The following is a 24,194-nucleotide window of genomic DNA, read 5'->3' as shown; positions in this document are numbered from 1 at the left end:
ACTCTCCTGGGTTGTGCACACGGTCCACCAGCCTCCAAGGCTGAAGAGCCAGGACCTGTGCAAAGCACAGGGCCCAGGCACCTAGTCACAGACATGGTGTTTTCATGTATGGGCCTCCTTCCTCACTACGATTCCCAAAGGATGGGCAAGGGACAGGGGCAGGTGGGTGTTGGCATGCAACGAGAGGAGGTGACTGGGCTCCACGGGAACCTTTCTCCCACTCTACTGGTGGAATTGGAAAAGGAAGGGCCTAGGCCCAGCTCCTGGATGGGGCACTGGGTAAAGGAGATTATTTTGAAAAGGTTCAACTTCAGTGTGAGCTGAGTCAAGCTGGTCCTGGCCTCATGAGAAGACCTGTTTTTTCTTGAAATAGGGCCGTCCACTTCCTATCACTCTCACCTTCTGACTGGACTTTCCCACTGTAAATTCCTGTGACAAGCTTTGGGTTCCACTTATTGACTCCTTGTTAAAGATGCAGATCAATCTTACCAACCATCCAAGCTGGACTTTTGTATTGTGACTGAGTGCCAGAAATCTTTCTCTACACCCTAGCAGCTTATACTAAAGTTAAAAAATATCAATTAAGGGGTGTAGCCACTGTCCCTCTCCTTCATTGCTTAAATCTAATCACCAGTTTCATTGAATCTTGTTCACTGCTTTCAATTTCCCAGTACCACTAATTGAATACTCCAGCTTCCCACCTAGTTTCTACCCACAGTCTTTCATTCCCGAATCACCCTCTCTCCCCTAAGATATTAATTTCCCCCAAAACCAAACTTAACCACCATAATCCCATCCCCCACCCCATTCCCCTACTGACTAAGGGATGAAATTCAAACACGATCAATTACTCAGGACTTGACATGATTTACTTAACTCATTCCAAACCAACTTTCTCACTTTGAACATCATTGAATCCCCTGCTATAGACAGTCCAGTCCTTTCATTATCTATTATAACATACTGAGAGCATATTCCCCTCCCTATGCCCTTACCAAAATAGTTTCCCTTTTTGTGGATCTTATCCAGCTGCTAGGGTCCCATTTAAGAGGTCCAGTACTGGAGTCAGTAGAATTGGGGTCAAGTTGTGGCCCTTGAGTAAGTTATTTAACATCGGTAAACTTCATCCCATAATGTAATGAATCAAATGTACCAAATATGTGCAAAGAGCTTATCTTCCTGTATTCAGAAAGCACTTGATTAAAACACTCTACCCCTGTTCCTCTTAGCCCCACTCCACACCAAAAGCAGTCTTCACATCTTTCCCTTTGGTCTTCTACTAGGAGCTAAATATTTATTCACTGGAGAGCCTCTATAAGCTTGGTGTTGAGGATACATAGCTTTTATGCTATTGAGGGCACTGTAAAATTGTTATTAACGTACGAAGGCCAATGGAGAAATCCATCTTAAATCTAAGCATTAGAAAAAGCTTCACTTTTCTTGAGGAATGAACCACTTTTTTTCCCCCAAAATACTAGATAAGCAAATGACCATCTCACTTTGGTTACTAGCATGCTCAGTTTACATTCCTAACTGAATAACTGGGCAGTACCACAGCTTGTCCTGATCTTGATCTTCTAGGCATTTTCTGCTTTCTCTAATGCTGATTTTCATGTGTCTTTGGTTTTCTATTTTATTGTATCTTATAAGCTGTTCTGAATAATTTTTATAAAAGAGCTATAATAAATAAAACAGACAACGATTGATTATTATGGCAGTTAGAAGAAATATCTTCGAACTTATTTGTATCCTTATTTTCCATTTCTGGTACTGGAGCTATAAACCCTGCAGGGGATGAAGTGAAAGGCTACTGGCAGATGTGAAGCAGTGGAATCAGAACAACTAATATTTATTAAACACTTACTATATGCCAGGCACTCTTTTCATCACTTCACATGAATAAACTTAATTCTTACAACAGCCTCATGAAATGGAAAGCCAAGCAGCTAGCAAGCCAGGCATTCTAAAGGAGAGTTGGTCCTGAGTTAGTAATACATATAACTCAAAGAAGACTAAAGGACTCAAATATTTTGAGATTATTTCTCTATTCAAAAGACAGAAGAGATTGCACTGTTAAGTTAACAACTCCTGGTTTAGATTAAAACCAGAGCCCATGTCTGCATTATACTATCTATGAGGCTTATAAGAGAGGTAAGATAATTTCTACTTCAAAATTGCTTATGGAAGAAATACCTGTGAAAGAACCAGAGAACAGAAAAAGAGGAAACATTTTGGAAAAGGTTTGAGAGTCTGAGGGAGCAGAGAATGATGACAGAATAATGACAGCCACAGAGCAGAAAACCCACACCATTTCCAGAGACCTGTGGAGATGAAGGAGGACTGTGTCCTGCAGGGAGCTTCATGAAACAAGAAGCCAGGAAAGGAAACTAGCAGACGCCACCAAGTTCGCCTTTCCAGTTGAGAGAGAAACCCTGAACTTCATCTGCCTTTCTTGAGTAAAGGTCTGTTCTAGTTTGCTAGCTGCTGGAATGCAATATACCAGAAACGGAATGGCTTTTAAAAAGGAGAATTTAGACTTCCGGAGAAGATGGCGGCTTAGTAAGATGCGCGGGTCTTAGTTCCTCCTCCAGAAAAGTAACTAAAGAAACAGAAACAATACGAAACAGCTCCCGGAGCCACAACAGAGTCCAAAAAGACAGTGTACCCCATTCTGGAACGGCTGAACGGGCAGGGAGAATCCGCTGCGGTGAGATACCCGAGGGGTGCGTGTTTTCCCGGCCGGGGCGGCTGGTGACTGGGGTCCCCTCCACGCACGTGGCTCCCCGGTCTGACTGGGAACGTTGGACAGCGGGGCCCTCCCGTCACGCTTGGCGTCTCGGGCCAGCTGGGCAATTTGGACCGGCACTCCCCCAAGCCGCGGTAGCCGGCGAACACCCTCCACGCGCGGTTTCCCAGGCCGACTGCGAGATTCGGATTGGCAAGTTAAAGGAGCCACAGCATCTTTTACTGGTGGGCCCCACAGACAGACGAGCGCCACGAGCGCCACCTACTGGGCAGGAAAAGAAAAACAGAGCCCAGAGATTTCACAGAAAAACCTTTCAACCAGCCGGGTCCCACACCCAGGGAAATCTGATCAAATGCCCAGACACCAGCAGAAAATAATGGATGATGCTCGGAAAATTGAAGATATGGCCCAGTCAAAGGAACAAACCAATAGTTCAAATGAGATACAGGAGCTGAGACAACTAATGCTGAATATACGAACAGAAATGGAAAAACTCTTCAAAAACCAAATCAATAAATTGAGGGAGGACATGAAGAAGACATGGGCTGAACAAAAAGAAGAAATAGAAAATCTGAAAAAACAAATCACAGAACTTATGGTGGTGAAGGACAAAGAAGAAAAAATGGAAAAAACAATGGATACCTACAATGGTAGATCTAAAGAGACAGAAGATACAATTAGTGAACTGGAGGATGGAACATCTGAATTCCAAAAAGAAACAGAAACTATAGGGAAAAGAATGGAAAAACTTGAGCAGGGGATCAGGGAACTGAATGACAATATGAAGCGCACAAATATGCGTGTTGTGGGTGTCCCAGAAGGAGAAGAGAAGGGAAAAGGAGGAGAAAAACTAATGGAAGAAATTATCACTGAAAATTTCCCAACTCTTATGAAAGACCTAAATTTACAGATCCAAGAAGTGCAGCGCACCCCAAAGAGAATAGACCCAAATAGGTGTTCTCCAAGACACTTACTAGTTAGAATGTCAGAGGTCAAAGAGAAAGAGAGGATCTTGAAAGCAGCAAGAGAAAAACAATCTGTCGCATACAAGGGAAACCCAATAAGACTATGTGTAGATTTCTCAACAGAAACCATGGAAGCTAGAAGACAGTGGGATGATATATTTAAATTACTAAAAGAGAAAAACTACCAACCAAGACTTCTATATCCAGCAAAATTGTCCTTCAAAAATGAAGGAGAAATTAAAACATTTATAGACAAAAAGTCACTGAGAGAATTTGTGACCAAGAGACCAGCTCTGCAAGAAATACTAAAGGGAGCACTAGAGTCAGATACGAAAAGACAGAAGAGAGAGGTATGGAGTAAAGTGTAGAAAGAAGGAAAATCAGATATGATATATATAATACAAAAGCCAAAATGGTAGAGGAAAATATTATCCAAACAGTAATAACACTAAAAGTTAATGGACTGAATTTCCCAATCAAAAGACATAGAATGGCAGAATGAATTACGACCCAGCAATACCACTGCTAGGTATCTATTCAAAGGACTTAAGGGCAAAGACACAGACGGACATTTGCACACCAGTGTTTATAGCAGCATTATCTACAATTGCAAAGAGATGGAAACAGCCAAAATGTTCATCAACAGACGAGTGGCTAAACAAACTGTGGCGTATACCTACGATGGAATATTATGCAGCTTTAAGACAGACTTCATAAGTTTATATGAAGCATGTAATAACATGGATGGACCTAGAGAACATTATGCTGAGTGAGTCTAGTCAAAAACTAAAGGACAAATATTGTATGGTCCCACTGATGTGAACCGACATTCGAGAATCAGCTTGGAATATATCATTGGTAACAGAGACCAGCAGGAGTTAGAAACAGGGTAAGATAATGGGTAACTGGAGCTGAAGGGATACAGACTGTGCAACAGGACTAGATACAAAAACTCAAAAATGGACAGCACAATAATACCTAAGTGTAATGTAACTATGTTGGAACACTGAATGAAGCTGCACCTGAAATATCGTTTTTTGTTTGTTTGTTTGTATCTTTTGTTTTTTTTCTTTTTCTTTTATATATATATATATATTTATTAGTATTATCTTAATTCTCTTCTCTATATTAACATTCTATATCTTTTTCTGCTGTTTTGCTAGTTCTTTTCCTAAATCGATGCAAATGTACTAAGAAATGATGATCATACATCTATGTGATGATACTAAGAATTACTGAGTGCATGTGTAGAATGGAATGATTTCTAAATGTTGTGTTAATTTCTTTTCTTTTTTTTGATTAATAAAAAAAAATTTAAAAAAAAAAGAAAGAACCAGAGAACAGAAAAAAGAAAATGTCTAATGAAGGAGAATAATGCAAACCATCGCCGCAAAGGATTTCTAAGGTGGGGAAATTAAAGTCTCCCAGAAAAGTAAGGATTGAGAGGGGCTTTTAAAAAGGGGGAGTGACTAGGATTTCTGGAGATTCAAAGGAAAAAAAAGGACAGTAAAAGGGTACGATAGAACAGTTTCAAAAGAAGCCAAATGTGATATGAGTGTAATAGGAATGAGATGCTGGCCACATGTAGTGATGAAAAGTAAAGGTAAATAGACCCAACAGTGGAAGGCCTGATTCAAAGGAGTTTTAATTTTTTCTGGGGTGCTAACTGGGCAACTATAGACTAATTTGAACATTAGTCTATAGTTGTAGTAGTGGTAGTTTAGTCGGGTAGCTAGATAAAGATAGGGAGATGAGGATAGCAGTGATGCATTTACTCTTGTAATCTACCCCCAAATTACTGAGAACTTGGCCACCATGCAGGAGGAATGGACAGACAAGAATAAATTTTTAGGCCATTTCAAATAAAGGCTAGCAGGGGATAAAACTGGAATAAGGAAACAGTAAGAATAGGGCAGGTAGGGTCTACTCAGTACTCTATGATGTTTTACAGGATTCTAAAACAAGATTTCTGCCTTCAAGCTGCTTACAGTACAGTTGAATAACCTCAAGTATTAAAGCCTGATAAAACGATACTATTCTGGCTCAACTTTTGCCCAAAGTCACAGAGCAGATCATTGGTAATCAGAAAAGCGCTGAGAGATAGGAAAAGTATGAATTAGCACAGAATCATGGATCCCAGAAGAAGCTCATTTTTAAGGCATGAAAGGCCAAGAGTGCTAAATCTGCAAATGTCAAGCAGAAAGACAACTGAGAAATAGGCACTAGGTTTGTCCTTGAGAGATCAGCTTTACAAGGCTGGTAACAGTCAAAGCAAGAGAGCATAAATTTCACTAAGTCTGTAAACAAAAGAAAGACTAAAAAAATAGGTCAGCAATTGAAGCAATTTATTTTCAAGATAATGGAGGAACTAAACATCTCTAACATTTTAGGACATTCTTGGTAAACATGTGATAAACTAAAACTAGGATTAGTTAGGCACATTAGAAAAACCCCTCTGAGTTATACTTTAAAGAAAATATATTACAGCAAAAAAACTGAGGGAGGGAAGAAGAGAAAAATCTGTCCTTACAGATCCAGAGACTAAACTTGCCTAAAAACTATTATTCCCAAACTGGTAAGAAATTTTTAGTCCTGTGCTGAAGCTAGCTTACTCTCTTCTACTGGGGCTAACAACTATGAATGCACACACAGTATTTCCTCTTTAAGTGAAGGGGCTGAGATGGTTAGGAAAAAGATATTATTTAGGTTAGGTTATTAGGGACCCCATGTGATAGAAAAGGGGAACTACAACTGTATACTCTAAGGTGAGAACCCTCCAGAATACTGGATTGAATATGCCATTTAAAAAACTGTCCCCTTGATGCGCTGATCACTCATTTGACCATTTAGTTGAAGGAAGGAAGGAAGAATGGAAGGGAGGGAGGGAAGACGGGAGGGAGCAAAGTTTGAAACTGGCTTACAGCTAGCAAGAAAATTCAAACAAGTATACATTTTTCTTTCCAGCTGTGGGAGCTTAAGCACATGTGCTTTTGTGCTAAGACTGATTTTTAAAAGCTTGCGTATTACTCATTAGTGTGAAGTTGCTGATGTCTGATGAGAGTTGAACTCTGACTGAAGGCCTTCCCACAGCCGTTACATTTGTAAGGCTTCTCTCCAGTATGAGTTCTCTGGTGAATAATAAGGGATGAGCTCCGAGCGAAGCCCTTTCCACACACTCTGCATTCATGGGGCTTTTCTCCAGTGTGTATTCTCTGATGTTCAATAAGGGATGAGCTTCGACTGAACACTTTTCCACAGTCACTGCACACATACGGGTTTTCCCCAGTGTGTGTTCTCTGATGTTCAATAAGAGAAGAGATCCAACTGAAAGCTTTTCCACATTCACTGCATTCATAGGGATTCTCTCCAGTGTGTATTCTCTGATGCTGAATTACGGATGAACGGTCACTGAAGGCTTTCCCACATTCGTTACATTTGTAAGGTTTTTCTTGAGTATGAATTCGCTGATGCTGGCTAAGGTTAGTGCTTCGGCTAAAGGCTTTTCCACATTCACTACATTCATATGGTTTTTCTCCAGTATGGATTCTCTGATGTAGACTAAGGTGTGTACTCCGGCCAAAAGCTTTTCCACATTCACTGCATTCATAAGGTTTCTCTCCAGTGTGGGTTCTCTGATGTTCAATAAAGTGTGTACTTCTGCTAAAAGTTCTCCCACATTCACTGCACGCAAAAGGCTTTTCTCCACCACGGACTCTACTGTGTACAATCAGGTCTGATTGGTAACTAAAGGCTTTTCCACATTCATTACGTTTACAAGGTTTCCTTCGTGGGAAGAGTTTCTGATGTTTTATCAGGTCTGAATCATCTTTGGTGTTTTTCCTAGATGTGTGAGATCTATCTCCCTTGGGAATTTTCTGTTGTGTATTAAGATTTGGGCTCAGACTAAATTCATTGGATTCAAGATTTCCCTCCCCAGTGGAAACTTTCTTGAGACTCACTGACACTTTTACTTTTTTGATTTCTGTTTTCTCAGATGAGGGTTTCTTCTGTGCAGGATTTTTTGCATGCCTTAATAATCGGCCCTTATTTTTATAGACTTCTTCATTCATAGGACCCTTGGCAATATTCTCTCTGAGACTTTCCATGGCTTAAACTGAAAAATCTAGTTCTTCAGAAATAGTCTGATTGGTGGTGTTGCTTTGGTTTCCATTCAAATCTCCCTATCTGAAAGACATTTAAAGTGAAAATATCACCTGGTACATATTGAGAATAGGGAAAGTAAACTAGAAACAAAAAACGAATTTGCAATTCATGCACAGTAGCAACTTTATCTGGGGAGAAAACAAAAGGGATAATGGTAGAAAAGTGAAAAAAGCCATAAGAAATAAGACGCAGAGACGTTTTACAGCAGGTACAGTGAGCACAGAGACATCAAGAAATATGAGAAAGATGACTGGGTAATATGCTAAGCCAAAAAATGGAAATAAGTAGATACACTGGCTGAGGAGAAAAAATCAGGAGATTAGAAGGTTAAATAGACTATTAGTTATTGTAGCCAATTGGTCATGGAAAATGAGAGAACAAAGAGGAATGAGAAGAGAAAAGACTCCCAAGTACAGAAAAGATAGGCCCTAAAAAAAGCAAAAAGGAAGGATGTCTTTAACAAGCTTGAATGCAACCATTTTCTTGACAAAATTACAGAAATGTTAACTACCACATTGCAATCCCATTTGCCCCCAAACTCTCCTTCTGGCAAGTTTAGGTATTCTTCTAAATAATTCTACAGTGAAAGACTGTCAGGGTTTTAATAGAACTTAAAATTCACCTGATATAGGCCAACTCCCTCATTTGACAGGAGACACTGAATAATTTGCTCAGGTCACCCAGCTAATTGCAAGAGCTGAGACTAATGCTCAGGTCTCCTAAATATCAAATTGGTGGTATGTTTATGACACTACTCACCTAGATAAGCATTTGGGGGCATTCTCCTCTTCAGGTCCCTACAGATCCAGCATCCATAGTTCTCCCTCCAACTGAGTGATCGTGTCCAACTCTCATGCCAGGATTCCTGCTGATTGTAAATGATTTAACACAAGGCTGTTGGTGCTGGAGAGAAAGAGCTTGTTCAGAGTTCAGTCTTGATGCTTTGATCTTTAAAAAAGGTAAGGTGAATTTTCCAGGGGCTTAGGCAGGAAGGGCTAGAGAAAATGGCTGTCTGAAAGGTGCTAAAATTGGTTTTAGCACCAATGTGTACCAACTTGGGCAGGTTATACACGTACAAATAAACACACACAAATCAGAATCACCTACGGAACTTGTTACTCCAGATGCCCAAATTTTATCTCAGACCTGTAATTTGATGGGGCATAGGCATTTGAGTTTTAATAAGCTGGTGTGACTTGACAAGTTGAATTGTCCAAAAACAGCCTGAGAACCACACTAGGAGTTGCCTGGCCAATGTGCTGGCTGGGATCAATCCTCTTTCCTAAATTATTCTCCCAGAAGGAGCGTCTAAAAACAAACTCAGCCTCCCACTGGACCGGTGGTTTTCTCCCCCTTTCAGAGGGACCCAAACTTCCCAACAACACAAAGTTCCCAGGTTCCAGGCAGTTAGCTAGCACATGTTTAAAAACTGGACAGTTTGACACCGAGCAGTCTATTTTTTTTTTACCCATTGACAAGTTTTTTCTTATATGTGCCATATAAGAAGAAAGAGAAACAGAATGGCAAGACTCTCTTCTGGAACACAGACTTATACCGAGTGTTCAGCAAAGCATCATGGCCCTAGCAAGCCTTTTTGTGGAGAAAATAGGAGAATCTAGGAAACTGTGTCTTCTCTTCTTGCCCATCTCTGGATTCTAAGTTTCCCCACTAAAGCTTGTTCTTTAACCTACTCACTTGTGAATTTATCTGGAACCCTGGTACATGATAGGAAGCAAGGAGAAAGGATCCACCTTGTAAACAGTTCAATATTTTTACTGCAAAATTTTAGATCCACTGGGTTAGAGAGTTGATCTGGTTTCACAAGTCTTTCCTCTCTCATGCAGCAGGAGCCTGCCTGATATGGAGGTGAATATCGGAGGATATCCACCAAGAAGCCATGCACAAGGAGCCTTCAGAACAACATGATGCCGTTGTCCATGTCCAGCTTTGCTAAGAACATGCCTTCCAAGTGGAAACAGGGAACAGAAATGTCCTATCACCTGGTTGCTGGGAAAGTCTAATTTCTAATTTTTTTTTTGAGAATCCTGCAATAAAATCCGTCTCCTTTATGGTGTCAATATTCCTTAATAGGGACTTGCCTTACTGCTAGTTTAGCAGGCTTATTCTAAATTCTTATAGCCCAGATTCTTAAACTACTTCCTCGTTACCTCATGGCAGTTCACTGATCCTTCTCTCTTTTAGTACAGTAGTCCTCAAAGCAGCAGTGCTACGTCTAGGAAGCATTTTGGAAATCTGTGAGGGTTTTCTGATTGTCACAATGATTGAAAGATACTGTTGGGATTTAGTGGGGGGTCAGGCATGATAGATATTCCAGCAAAACATCTGAAGCTAGAACCTAACACCATTTTACATATAAATGCAAAGTATTTTGTACAGTTTTGTTATATACTGGAAAATCAAAGAAATATTATGCTTTGTTTTATTTAGGAATTGTATAGCATTTCAGGAAAATCAAACCATTCATGGTATGGTATTAGATTCACAAATACAACACTCATATATCGGTCTGCATTTGTAGCTGTTGTACTTCACAGTGATTCTATGAATAGGTACAAGTATCTATTTCATCCAGTCATCTACATATTTACATAATATGCAATAGAATATATATTATTCTATTATAAATTCCTTTCCTTTCTTTCTCCTTTATCTTACAGTTAAGGTAATATATTGATATTTTGGAAATTATGTCTATAGGTAGCTAATATTACCTATAGTAAAGGGGATAATGGGTTGAAAGGTAGAGAGCTGCTCTGGTAGAATGGAACTGAGCACTGGCAGTTACACAATGGAAGAACAGTACATCTCTTAGCTGGTAAATTACAAAGCCTCAAAAGCCTCTAAATCCAAAGTGTTCATCCCTAACAGAAGTTCCTGGAAATGTGAGAACACCCATGCTTCTCCTAAAGGCAATGTGGAAACTAATGGGAATTTTGTATATAGTGGAATATAATAACAAATTATATTTCATTTTGGAGAAGAGATATTGTGATGAAAGGGTTTAAGTTTTTGCATGCAAAAGGAAACCAGGAAGATCTGAAATTTGAAACAAAGGATATTGAAAAGTAGGTAAGAGACATCCTAAACAGAAAAAGAACTAAGACAGAATTCGAAGGATGTAGGCAATTTGAAGTCCAGAGTTCACTTATGCTTATTAATATCTAGATGATTGTTAAATTAGGCCTGTTTGTTATATTATCTATAATTCAATTTACTGTATATACCATGTAATGAAAGAGAACTAAAATGTAGTTTTCACATTTCAAATAAGCTCATTACATGTATAACTGTATATGCATTATGTGTGTATTTGCATATGTGACATATATGATAGACACAAAGAAATTCCATTGAGGAAAGTTTCTACTTAAATAAAAAAAAATTGGAATCTAATGTGAAACTTGGAGGTAAGATGTCTGGAAAAGATCCTCCTTTGGTCTGCTCGTTCTAGGCATTTTAAGAATACTAACTCATTCATTCCTCACAATAAGTCTGTGAGAGGGATACCATTTTATTTCCACAGTATGAATAAAGAACTTGAGATACAGAGAGGTTAAGTAATTTGACCCAATGGCAAATGATACAGCTTGGACTCAAACTCACTCTACTACCCAGTACTTACTGCCTCTCAGTAGGTAAGGAAAGAACAAATGAGTCACAGTATCAATTTCTGGCCAAGAAACTAAACTCTACTGATCCCAGAGGGATACCAGCAGGAATATGATTCCAGAGGGCTGGAGAGTGACTACCTCTGAAGGTAGTCCTTGAGAGGGTACAGTAAGCCCCAATCACATTAAAAGCTCTAACTATGTAATAAAAGGATTAAATTCTATGGCCCCCACTGAAGAGCCACCTAGGTGCAAATAGCATCCTTGGCACAGTTCAAGAAAACATCTGGTAGTCACTTCTCCTGAGAATCAAAACAGAAGGCAGCTAACACTGCTCCACCACCATAGGACTGTGCATTCCTGGGCAAGTCACTCACCTTTCTGAAAATCTGGTTCCACTCCCTGTAAAATGGCATTACTGTGCTTGCTTGTCTTTTCTCACAAAGATTTTGTGAAAGCTACAAATTAAAAGATGGCAAAACATTTATAATAAGGAACAGCATATACAAAATAATGAGCTTATATTATGGCTAATATCAACCCAAATAAATTAATTTGAAAAATTTAATGGTGTACATTTAAAGAAGCACCCTCTCAGATTTGTTAGGCCCCCTTCAGCAGCTGCTGCTCTAAAGCACATAGATTCATTGCTTTTCCTGGCTTTGTAGGATGCAAATGAAATGGGGAAAGGAGGGCTGGTAGATGTGACAAGAGTGCCAGGGAGAGTCAGAGAGGGCAAGACCACTATTACAATAAGGTCAGGGATTCCAAACAAGGGTTCCATGATGTGGAAAACTGCCTCTCCTTTCCTCCTCCTACTTTAGTTATTTGGATCAGCACTTCTTTACTGCTCTATGGATATTGTACTCAGCAAATCTTTACCCAGTCAAGTATAGTGGTCACAAAGTGTTCACAGACTGTTGGTCACAAATGTACCAATAGACCTCATCTGCTCCTTTATGTGACAAACTTTCCTACCCTAACAGCCTTGCTACCTTCTATTACCCTAGCCATCCTAAATTCTTTTGATGGTGCTACTTTCTCCTACCATAAATTCCTGATTCAAGAAGAATTCTCCCTTATTTTCTACCCATTTGAATATAAAGAAATGATCTCATTGTGAAAGAGCCAGCTTCTGAAGTTTCTGGAATAGTCATTTCCTCATGCTTTGCTTGATGGCACTGGGATGACTGGTTCCTGGAGCATTCGGACAAAGGAATCAGCTGAGATGATTATTACACTGAAATAGGCTCACATTTACAACTAATGCACGCACAAAGATACACAAAATTTGTCAATAATACCCATATTCATCATGAGAACCATAAAATAAAAGCTACCACTCACTATTCCTGTAACTTCAAGTAAGGTACTTCATCTGTGTGCCTCAACCTCCTTATCTGAAATACGTGGATAATAATAATAATACGTTATCTCACGGGATTGTTGCGAGGATTAAATGAGTTCATCATGTACGTAAAATTTCTTGGAGCAATGCCCGGCACACGGTGAGCACCTGGGCAACAGCCATCCTAACCCCGGGTATAGAGAGCCTCCCTCACCGGGGAGCGGAATGCAACCCTGCTCTTTTCCATCTTGTTGGGGCGCGCCCGGGAACTCCACCCGCTGTCACCGCAGCGGAGGGAAAGGGCTGAAGCGGCCCGCGGGGCGAGGGCTGGGCGCTGCGGGTATGCGCGTCGGAGCACCGCGTCCCAGCTCAGGAGGAGCCGAGTGCCTCCGCCGACCACTCCCCAAAGCCTCCAGACCCACCCGCGGGGCCGCTGGTCCCGGCGCGCCTCACTCACCGGCCACCTCCGGCCGAGCGCCCGGACACACCCGGGCCACACCCGCGTCCGGGTCGGAACCACAGTTTGTGGGCCTTGGGGAAGCCGGAAGGATTAAAGAGAGACCACCCGCCGACCGGCCGTTCTACCTAGCGCGCACGGGGCTTCCGGCGTGACAGACACCGTTTATTCGCGTCCCTGATCGTCCCCCGCTCCGCATCCCCAGTCGGTCACGGCCGCAGCAAGCACCCGGACGCAACACTTCTGACGCGGAAGCCCAGTTGCAGAACAGAATAGACACGGACACGCAGCGCTGCGCCTGCGCCCCAGAACCCAGACCCTCCCAGCTGTGCTCAGACTCGCCTTCCTGGTGGGCTCTGCAAAGTTCCAGGCCTGCTGTGTAAAAGGCACGTTGGAGGCCCGAGAAAGCGCATCTGCGAGAGTTCCTGAAGCCCGTAATACGCTCTGCAACGCAGAACTCAGATCACTCGTTTATACTTTTAAATAGTTTACGCAAATAAATCACCTGGGGTTTCACACGCAGTCTGACTCATTGGTCTTAAGAGGTTCCCAGCAACGTTGTGTTTTCAGCAGGCATCCCATGTAATTCCTGGGATGCAGGGAGTCACCAGACTAGAATAACAGTGGCTACTTTGCATAACTAGGTGCTTAAAGGAAACTCAATACAGGGCACGTCACAAGTTCCATGGGACATAAAGATGAAGATCCAGAGTCTACCCTAATCTAGTAGATTTTTAAAAATTCATTTCTACAGATTATTTTAATATAAGGCAGTGTACTTGTAATAAAAAAAAACTGGTACAGTTTGTTCTGGGACCTCAGAAAGGAGAATACCTGTGCCCTGAGAGACATTGGAGTGGTTTGGCTTAGACAATGCTTAGCAAAGCAAAATGTAAAGTTTAAAAGATCAGCTAAAAGAGTGGAAAACCTGCGTAGGTATAAATCAGGGATGCGATAGGTGTGTTCAAATGCCATAGAAAAATCCAGTTTTACTGAGGCATGAAGTGATTATAGAGGAACAAGATCCAAATAATAAAGCTAGAAAGGACCCTGGAGAGAAACAAGAGAAGAATTAAATTTTGTATTGAGGAAAGGGTCACCTCTATATAAGGAGTTTAACAATAAACAGAGTAATTGGTTGGAAGAAGACGGACTTAGAAAAGGTCTCGTTTTATTTTAAAGGCAGGAGGAATGTTGTGCATGGTTCTTAAATTCCACCATTCTATGTCACCTCGGAATTTTTTTTTTCTTTTTTAGAATTTTTGGACTGCAGAGACATTTGGAAACAGTTATCTGTGAAATGGGACTTTTCATGAATCTCCACTAAATTATCTTTTAAGATTTTCCTATTTTTTGTATTTCTGTTTCTTCATGCGAAAGAAACATTTTGAAATAAAGCGTTCTTCAGTCTATAAGAGGGATAAGACAAATCCAGCTATACCATCTATTGAAGATGACTATGAAGATAAATTTCGTTAGTCATTAGGAAATTGTGTGCGAGACTCGAAAACAAACTACGACGTCACCATTAATGCCACAGACTAATATGTAGGCCTATGCTTTCATCCAAAAATATACCCTAATGTAATTTTAAAATAACCATTATCATAAAACTTTTTTTGAACGATAACATTAAAAAAAAATACTGGCATAATTATATATATACGAAATTCAGTAAAGAATATTTCACTGTCTGCATTTCGTTTCTGACGATTACAAATACGCGGTTATTTCGGTATTATCAGTGAAAATAATTTTCTCCAACCCGGGCGCTTGGTGAGCGTACCGAGGTTATCTTCTTAAACCATGTAAATGGAACCCGTCTACACTCTCTAGTCTAACGCAGCAGTTCTCTGCGCGAGGGGCCGAACGCCTGGGAGGATAAGCCAAGACCACCCCCGCTGGAGAACGGGGGAGAACCCTGTTCCAGGTTCCCGGCCGCTAAGCCGCAGCGGAGAGCACAGCGCCCAACCACGTCACTTACTCCCACACTGTGTGGGCAAGGAGGCTGCCGCCCAGCGTCACACCCTCTGCCTCTGCAGCGGGCCACGCACGCCAGGCTTCCGGCAGCCTCAGTGACGTCATTTCCCGTCGCCAGCCCCCAGCTCGGTCGCCCCAGTCTGGCTTAGTCGGGGGCTGGGGAGGGCGATGAGGCCCTAAGGCGTGTCTGACAACTGTCCCCAGGAATCGTAGTTGACCGGGTACTTATCTCTGAGAAGAAACGAGCTTTCTGTAGGAAATGACCGTTGTCGGTCGCGAGGGGAGCGGGCAGCGGAGCGCTCCCGACGGAGTCGTGGGATCGTCTTCAGGGATCGCGATGCATCCTCGCAACGGCCTGGCCTGCGTGTGCCCTCGCGGCCCTTCGGGTTGATTCCGGACCGCTGTGCGCTTGCAGGTCTTTCCTTAGCACTTTTCTGCCTTTTCCGTTCTCTTCATCCTTACAGGGATTCTCAGGGTGTGGTATCAAGTGCCTGAGCCACGGTCTAGAGTTTAGCACCGGAGGATGAGCCATTGTGTCCAGGAGATCGGTTGAGTCAAACTCAGTGTGCCTGTTCCTGCCTAAGTGGTTTAAGCTAGCCATGCTTATTCTTTAATAGCATCGCTTTAAGGAATTAAGTATCTGCTTTATGTCTTTAAAATGGGCTTTATGTAAATCGCTCAACCATTCTCGTGGAGTCCTGACATAGGTAAAACTTGGGCGTGGAGGTTATAGAAATTTTTCTCACGCCAAAAATTGAAGGTTCTAACCACAATTTCTTTTCGTTCCTTTAATCTCCAGGCCCAGGGTCATAGGAATAAAATTGGTCCTCAGAATGAAGGTATATTTGAAATATTATTAAAAAAAAATCAGAGTGGAACACGTACAGAAAGGGCAAGTATTTTATAAAGCTTTTGTGTATTCACATGTTTAAACTGGGTTATGAAATGCATTTCTTATTGTTTCTAGTGGTTAAAAGTTGAAAGACTGCCAGTGAACTGCTTGCAGTTCAGTCCAGGAGGAGACATAGTGAGACCCAGAGATCTTGCTTTGTCAGAGCTTCAGGAGATGGCCTTTGTAAAGCAGAGGATTGATTCTTGAAATTATTGTCAGGGACAAAATCTGATGGTACAGAGGAATACTCTGAATATCCTGCCAGGTAGATCAGCATTTGAATGGGGACTCAATTTCCAGGGATTAGGGAAAGTGCAGTGATTAGTATTTTTCAGATTTTGGGACCAGTGTGGGTATGAAATCAATTCGGTGGCTTCCAACTTTTGTTAATAACAAGTGGAATAACACGTGTGTATAGCAGAATATCTAATATGCTTAAATAATGAATGTAGAGTAACACACACATACTGTAAGAATTTTGTGAATTTTTGTTGGTTAGACACACATACAGAGGCAAGTTTGTAGTAGATTGCAAAGTAAAATTATTTCCTTGTGTATGGGAAAAAAAGTACTTCACTAGTAGATGATTAAACAAATACTTTAAGGGAAAAGGTGAGAATTAATTTTTAAATGAGGAAACATGGTTGATGTTGTGAGAAAAAGTAAAATATAGACATTTCAGGGTTGTGGTAAAGGTAAAGAATTCTTACATTGAGAATCAGGGAAATAAGTAATCCTCTCCTTGGAAGTTGAAGATAGATACTGTTACCTTATGATAGTAAGAGTGTATCAAACGTTCTAATTTCTTTTTCAACTCTTCTGTGTCAGTCACTCAGCCTCCAAACCAGAAGAGGGAAAACAGTTTGTGAAAAGAGAGTTGGGAATAATCATACACAAATTTTAGGGTTATCTTTCTTTTCTTGTTCCTTGTTTTTTCTTTTGCAATATGTGTTTTTATGATGAAGGGATTATCATTAATTTTAATTTAAAAAATTATGGAAAATTTCAAACACAAAAGTTTAGAACATTGTACAATGAACTCCTTTCTACCAGTCACTTTTTGAAGGTACATCTTCAACAACCACCACCTTTCTGCCATTGACTGTATATTTTTTGTCGTCATAGGTGTTTTGAGAGGTAGATAAGGTATATAAAAGGAATTTGAGACGTCACTATCTCTCATCTCGGAGAGATAGCCTGAAGTTACATGAGCAGAGATGAAACAAATCCAGGTCTTCAGAGTTTACTTCCTATCTTCCTTCTACAGATTATATATGGTATATCTGTATCTATATCATGTTTTATCTTTCACTTTATTTAAGGAAGTCAGGAAATTAATTTCTGCCCCCCTGTGTTCTTGTAGGGTTAGAGATGGAGGAGTGGGTGTGGACAGGGAGAATATTCAGGACCATGTTAAATAAAATACATGAGACATAGGGAAAAAAATCTAAGACTTAGATTCATGCTAGTATTTTAAATTATTTTTACTCTGTGTACTGGGTTGAATAGTGCCTCCCCTAAAATTCATGTCTGCCTGGAATCTCAGAATGTGACCTTATTTGAAAATAAGGACTTTACAAGTGTAATTAGTTAAGTTGAGGTCATAGTGGATTAGAGTAGGCCCTAAATCTAATGTCTAGTGTCATTATAAGAAGTCCATGTAGAAAAATAGATGCACAGAGAGGAAAGAATGCTGTGTAACAGCAGTGACAGAAATTGGAGTGATGTAGCTGCAAGCCAAGAAACACCAAGGACTCCTGACAACCACCAGAAGCTAGGGAGAGGCAAGGAAAGATTCCTCCCTAGAGCCTTCAGAAGGAGCATGGCCCTGCTGAGATCTTGATTTCAGACTTCTAGCTTCCATAATTGAGAGAATAAATTGTGTTACTTTGTTATGGCAGACCTAAGAAACGAATAAACTATATGTCTTTGATTTTTCCTATGGAGTAGGGAGGTGTTAAAAATAATCCTATTTGTTTTCTGAATTTAATAAATTCTTGTTTCGTTTCTTCCTGTTTTCTTCATGCATTTTGTAGAGGGCCAGGAGCAATGAATCAGGCCGAGCAGGGAAAGTCCCCACAACACTGGGGCAGAATGTCCCCTAGAGTTAAACAATAACCAATGTTAGGAAACTGAGGGAATGAAATATGTTTTGGCAACAGCTAATGGCATTTTTCTGCTTCTATGATATGCTTGCTTGCTAGGAACTGCAAAACCACAACCGGATTTTAGTCTTTATAAGCACACCTTGAAAACCTCAGGGGTGGGGACGGGGGGTGCTCTCTGAATCTTCCTTCTTGGAGGTTTCTGAGGCAGTCGCTGGCCGGCTAATAAAGACTCCCAATTGGCTTGCAGTTTTGAATTGTGTGGTCTCTCTTTCGGTGCACCCCACAACATTTGGAGGCCCCAGTGAGATCTTAGAATCTCTCATGAACCTGAGGGCTGATCTCACCGACAACCCCTGCCCAAATCCTAATGAATCAGTAATGTGTGGGCAGCGGTGGTAAATGCGGACCGGGTCATCTGGGCTCAGGCCCTAGGACATGGGACTTCGGCCCAGAAGGCCGAACTAATAGCTCTGACCCAGTCTCTAAGGTGGGGAAAAGGGAAGGTTGTCAACGTCTACACAGATAGCAGATATGCCTTTGCAACTGCGCACGTCCATGGGGCACTCTGTCAGGAGAAGGGACTTTTGACATCTGGAGGAAAAGAAATAAAAAATATACCAGAAATACTTGCCTTGCTAGACACTATCTGGTTGCCAAAGAGGGCAGCCATTATACATTGCAAAGTATATATAAATTGCAAAGTTATGCATCAGACTGCTGAAACTCAAATTGCCAGAAAAAATGCCCTGGCTGATAAAATGGCAAAAAAGGTTGCCCCAAAACCAGTGGAGACACTGCAGATACTTCCTGTTTTACCGAGGCGAGTGCTGCTGAGCTCTCCAAAATACACTGGGGAAGAGATTAGACTGGGCGAAACTCTGGGCACTAAAACAGAACTGGACGGTTGGAAAATTCTCCCGCGTGGGACAATCCTAGTGCCAGAGCACCTGGGGGAAAATTTGATTACTCAGGTTCACCGAAGTACACACTTGGGCAGTACGAAACTAACTGAACTCTTACAGAGAGATTACTACATTCCCCAATTGCAACAACAAGCCCGGCAGGTATCAACCAAATGCCACATCTGCGCTCAGGTAAATTCCAGCTGAGGGAAAGAAATGCTCCAAAGAACCAGGAGCTAATATTTCCCTAGGCCTTGCAGAAACTCATATCAGAAACCTCTCAGTACAAGAAACACAAAGACAACACCTATGCAAATGGGGACAGGAACCAAAACTCACCCTGGGAGGTCGCCAAAACCAGGAAACCTGTATCTATTCCAAAGATTTTAATCCAGCTAAATCCCTTTATAGTAACTCTTGTGGACTCCTCACATCACTGAAGGACATTTTAACTTCAACCCCGAATGGATGGGACTGCCTCCTTGTAGCTCCTGACAGTACTTGGTTTGCTTGCACATCTGGTATCACCCCCTGTATAACTCCCCCAATTATGGCCATTGAGAGGGAGTTTTGTGTTTTAGTTCATATTATCCCCCAAATTTATTATTATTCTGGGGAAGGAGGTAGGGGACATTTGAAAGTCACTCACCGAGCCAAGGGAGCCCTAATCTTGGTGCCTCTCCTTATTGGACTAGGCATTGCAGGATCAATTGCAATAGGAACTTCAGCCCTCAACCCTGGGGACCAAAATTTAAAAACTCTGAGCCAGCAAGTTGATCTGGATCTTAGTGAATTAGAAAGCTCCGTCAGTCGCTTAGAAAATTCCCTGGATTCGCTAGCCGAGGTCGTCCTCCAAATTCACAGGGGCTTGGCCTATTACTAAAACAAGGAGGATTATGCATGGCTCTCAGGGAAGCCTGCTGCTTCTATGCCAACCACTCAGGGGTAGTTGAAAATAGTCTATCCCTAGTCCGCAGCAGGTTACGAGAGTAGGAAGAACATCGAAAAACTGAAACCAACTGGTATGAAAACTTGTTTTCCTGGTCCCCATGGCTAACCACCCTCTTGTCCGCTGTAGCAGGGCCCCTAATTCTCATGTTATTAGGCTTAATGTTTGGACCCTGTGTAATCAACTGTCTAACCTCATACGTGCTGAGAAAAATACAAACTGTTAAATTATTAGTCCTTCGAACCCAATACCAACAGATCTATAATCAAAATGAAAAAAAACAATGATTTGATTCTCTCATAAAACCAGTGGGGAATGTGGAGGGCCAGGAGCAATCATTCAGGCCCGAGCAGGGAAAGTCCCCACAACATTGGGGCGGAATGTCCCTTAGAGTTAAACAATAATCAATGTTAGGAAACTGAGGGAACGTGATGTGTTTTGGTAACAGCTAACAGTATTTTTCTGCTTCTATGATTACGCTTGCTTGCTAGCGACTGCAAAACCGCAATACGATTTTAGCCTTTATAAGCACACCTTGAAAACCTCGGCGGGGGAAGGGGGGCTGCTGTCTGACTCTTCCTTCTTGGAGGTTTCTGAGGTAGTCGCTGGCCGGCTAATAAAGACTCCCAATTGGCTTGCAGTTTTGAATTGTGTGGTCTCTCTTTCGGTGCACCCCACAACACATTAATCTTCATTTTTGTTCTTTTTTTTTTTTTTTTTTTTTTTGCATGGGCAGGCACCAGGAATTGAACACGGATCTCTGGCATGGCAGGCCAGACTCTGCCACTGAGCCACTGTGGCCCATCCTGTTGTTTGTTTTTGTATTTCTGATTCATGGTATTCTTTCATGTCACCAAAATGCTTGAGGATATTTAATTTAGTTTGGAGTTTTCCTCAGCCTCATGATTGGGTTTTTTTTAGATATCTATTTTTTATTTTTCATAAAAACAGAGTTTTACAATGTTCTTCAGAGAAAGAAAAATGCCTCCAGTGCCCCAAACGCTGTGTAGTTTAACAATAATCTTCCTCCTTTTTAAAGCTAAATATGTAATTGATAATATGCAAATGATTTGTTGTGAAGTATAGCATTTATATTTTTAAATTTTCTTTGCCTATATATCAGCCAGAGGAAAGTCCAGTTTAAACCTGAACTTTTTGCAGTGAGCCAAATCATGTCGTTCATAATTCAAAGATAATAAAATAAAATGCTAAACACTGTTGCTGATAAATACTGCCAGTTAACTGGTAAACAGTGATATGAATTTGCCACAATAAAAGAGATTCTCATCTAGATATAATGTAAAGATATATTTTTAAAGAACTTACACTATATCCTAAAACTTGGACTGGCCAAACTTATTCCATATTATATTCAGATACTTTCAGATGCAGTAGGTCTATGCTAAAATAATGACAGAATATGAGTGGTCTAAATCCAAATGAATTTTCTTCTTATCTTTCTTTATTTGGAAAAAGAGAAAAAACACATGACTTTGTTTATTCAGAAAGAAAGGAGAACAGCACTGTTCCAGAGGAACTGAGCTCACACTCTTTCTTCTGTTCTCTCACCTCTTTTGTTATCATTGCTGGCAAGTGAGAGATGCCAGGATTTTGGTGTGTTGCTTCTTATCTGGAATGGGGACAGAAATGCTCCAGCTGTTTTAATCAGTGGCATTTATCGCCACACTTCAAAGTGGCCAAAAGCTTGCAGCCAACCCAATACTCAAAGCAATCAAATAATTCCTTTTTAAGACCAAGGAACTTTCTCTTGGTTTGATATATTCCCAGTGATGAAATGGATGAAAGAATAAACTCAAATAAATTATAATTTACTTTCAATCCAAATTATACATCCTCTACATAAGGACATAATCACTATTCTTATAAAGTTTCCTCAAAAAAAAAAAAGAAAAAGAAAAAGAGAAAGCCCAAATAACCCTGTAATTTAGAATTAGAACTAGAGAAGAAACACTTTAAGCACAATGGAGGCTATTCTATTGAGGAGCCACATTCATCTTGGAATGTTTGCTTTGAAAATAACTCTTCTGAGGAATTCAGAAGGTACTGAGCAAACCAACATAAAGTAAGTTTTGGGTTGTTTTGCAAAGTAAAAATAGACAATTGAGTAGACCAGATGGCAAAACATACTCACTATAATCTGAACACTATATTTAAAACACTTAAATTCTAAAGACCTGAAATATCAACAATCCTTAATTTATCTGTATTTATGATCCTAAAAATGCATTAAATATTCTTAAACCTCCAGTCCTCCAAAACACAGAGACACCCAACATAATGGGCTAGTTGTATATCAGTAGTCACACACAACCAGACTGGAGATCTGATTTTGCAACCTAGCTGCAAGAGGTCTTTAGGAACTCAGGCTAAGGGGAGGTACTTTATTCAAATTCATGCCCTGAGTGAAGGGCAAAAATAAGTTATAATACATAAACTATGTGGTCTAGTTCATGTTTCACCTCACAGAAATCTAGAATGTAATACATCCTCTTAAACTGCTAGTTTGTAACAAAACATTTTGTTTAGAAGCCAAATATTTGCTTCATTAGAGTGAAGGACAGTTATAACTTAAAACAACTCTTGGTTTAACTCTGGGAAAGAGAGAGTTACAATATTTCATTGGGACAATCAAGATTCTTAGGTCTATCTGAGCGTCATATTATGAGGTTGATTCCTCAAGCTTCACTCCATATGTTAGGAAGAAAGTAAATGTAGCTGTGATGGGGATTGAAAAGAACTGCTCAGCTCTTCCGCACCTCCTGCCAGGTCCACTGGTGCAGGGCCCAACCTCAGCACCAGTGTGTCACTCCACAACAGAGGCATGGCCAGGGCTGAACCAGACGCATAGCTACAGCATCTTTCTTCCTGGCTCAGAACACATTCATGAGGAAACTCAATCAGGAAAGAAACGAAGTGTTCTGGTTATAGCTACAGCTATTAGATCTATCACCAATTTGTCCCTTATTTTATTCTAGATCTCTTGAGGCAGAAACTAGATCTCAGCAGCTAGCTTCATCCTATTTTCTTCAGAAAAGTTCTCCAAGTTAGTTGAGTACCCAAGAAAATGTGCGTGAACATTCACTCCTGCCCTCCCCCATATATAGAGAGAGACATACAATAGAAATACATACATACATACACACATACATATGTATTCTGGGTTGTCAAGATGATGTACACTGCTGAAATGTCTGTAAGGTTACTTCTTGCTTAAAAATAAAATGTGACTAAACTGCTCTGCAAGTATGGATAAGGCCATGGCAAGCTTTCATAAACTGTATAAATAAATACGGTTTAAGAAAACAACCACCTTCATTTTTTTTTAAATAGAGGCTAGTTAAAAAACATCTTTTTTTTAACCCTTTATTTTTAAATAGAGGCTGTCTTGAGGGCTTTCCTAGTGGGTTTTGCTAACGTGTTCATTATTTAAAAAAGGTAATACTATTGTGAATTATAAAAATAGAAATGTATATTTTTGTTAATACATATTGACAGGTTCTGCTGGAATGGCTCACAGAGAAATCATGGTTCATGGAGGAAATATACTCAAGTAAATATAATGAAATAAGATTAGGTCCATAGAGGCTAAGACCTTAGTTAGTAATCAGCCCGTTTGGTTTCTCTTTGTAGGGCAATCAAAAACATGAAAGGAGGTGACACCAGAACACACACACACAATTCCAGGGAAATAACATAAATAACCAATAAAGCATTATGGAGTTACAGTGCAAAACTACAATCTTCAACCATTTTTCTCTTCTCCTGTGTTTTCAAGCATTATAACATGTTAAATGCCATGGGTGGCAACACCAACCAAAACAGGCCTGGATGGTTTGTAAATTTTCTAAGTGTTCAATGTTAAAGCAAGACCATTTGAGATTTATGATCACATATTTTTGTAGAAATTGTGGATTTAAAGAGATGACCCCTGAGCAGTAGATAATGAACGGAGCCAAGTTCAGTGTTGTCCATCCATCCTCTCTGGGAATCAGAACATTGGCTTCAGTGCTTGAATCATTATTTTATATGATCT

The 24,194-nt window shown here is 40.6% G+C and overlaps 1 protein-coding gene across 15 annotated transcripts in view; it reads right to left on the bottom strand.

Moving 5' to 3' along the window:
- ZNF391 (zinc finger protein 391) overlaps nucleotides 1–14,041 on the bottom strand; it is a 75,989-nt gene extending 61,948 nt beyond the window's left edge. For 3 of the 15 annotated variants that reach the window (XR_013168808.1, XR_013168810.1, XR_013168809.1), the window contains exons 1-3: nucleotides 13,310–13,424; nucleotides 11,882–11,962; nucleotides 8,635–8,740 (exon numbers count right to left, since the gene is read on the bottom strand). Coding sequence is in view for 12 of the 15 variants with exons in the window: in XM_077143901.1 (XP_077000016.1) it covers nucleotides 6,735–7,817 (1,083 nt within the window). In the remaining 3 variants the exon portion in view is untranslated. The other 12 variants (XM_077143901.1, XM_077143900.1, XM_077143903.1 and 9 more) reach the window with 12 other exon arrangements.
- Nucleotides 14,042–24,194: the final 10,153 nt, after the last annotated feature.

The sequence above is a fragment of the Tamandua tetradactyla genome, chromosome 25 (genome assembly GCF_023851605.1).
Source record: "Tamandua tetradactyla isolate mTamTet1 chromosome 25, mTamTet1.pri, whole genome shotgun sequence".
Lineage (NCBI taxonomy): Eukaryota > Metazoa > Chordata > Mammalia > Pilosa > Myrmecophagidae > Tamandua > Tamandua tetradactyla.
The sequence above is the reverse complement of the archived record's forward strand: the minus strand, read 5'-3'. Positions and strand labels throughout refer to the sequence as shown.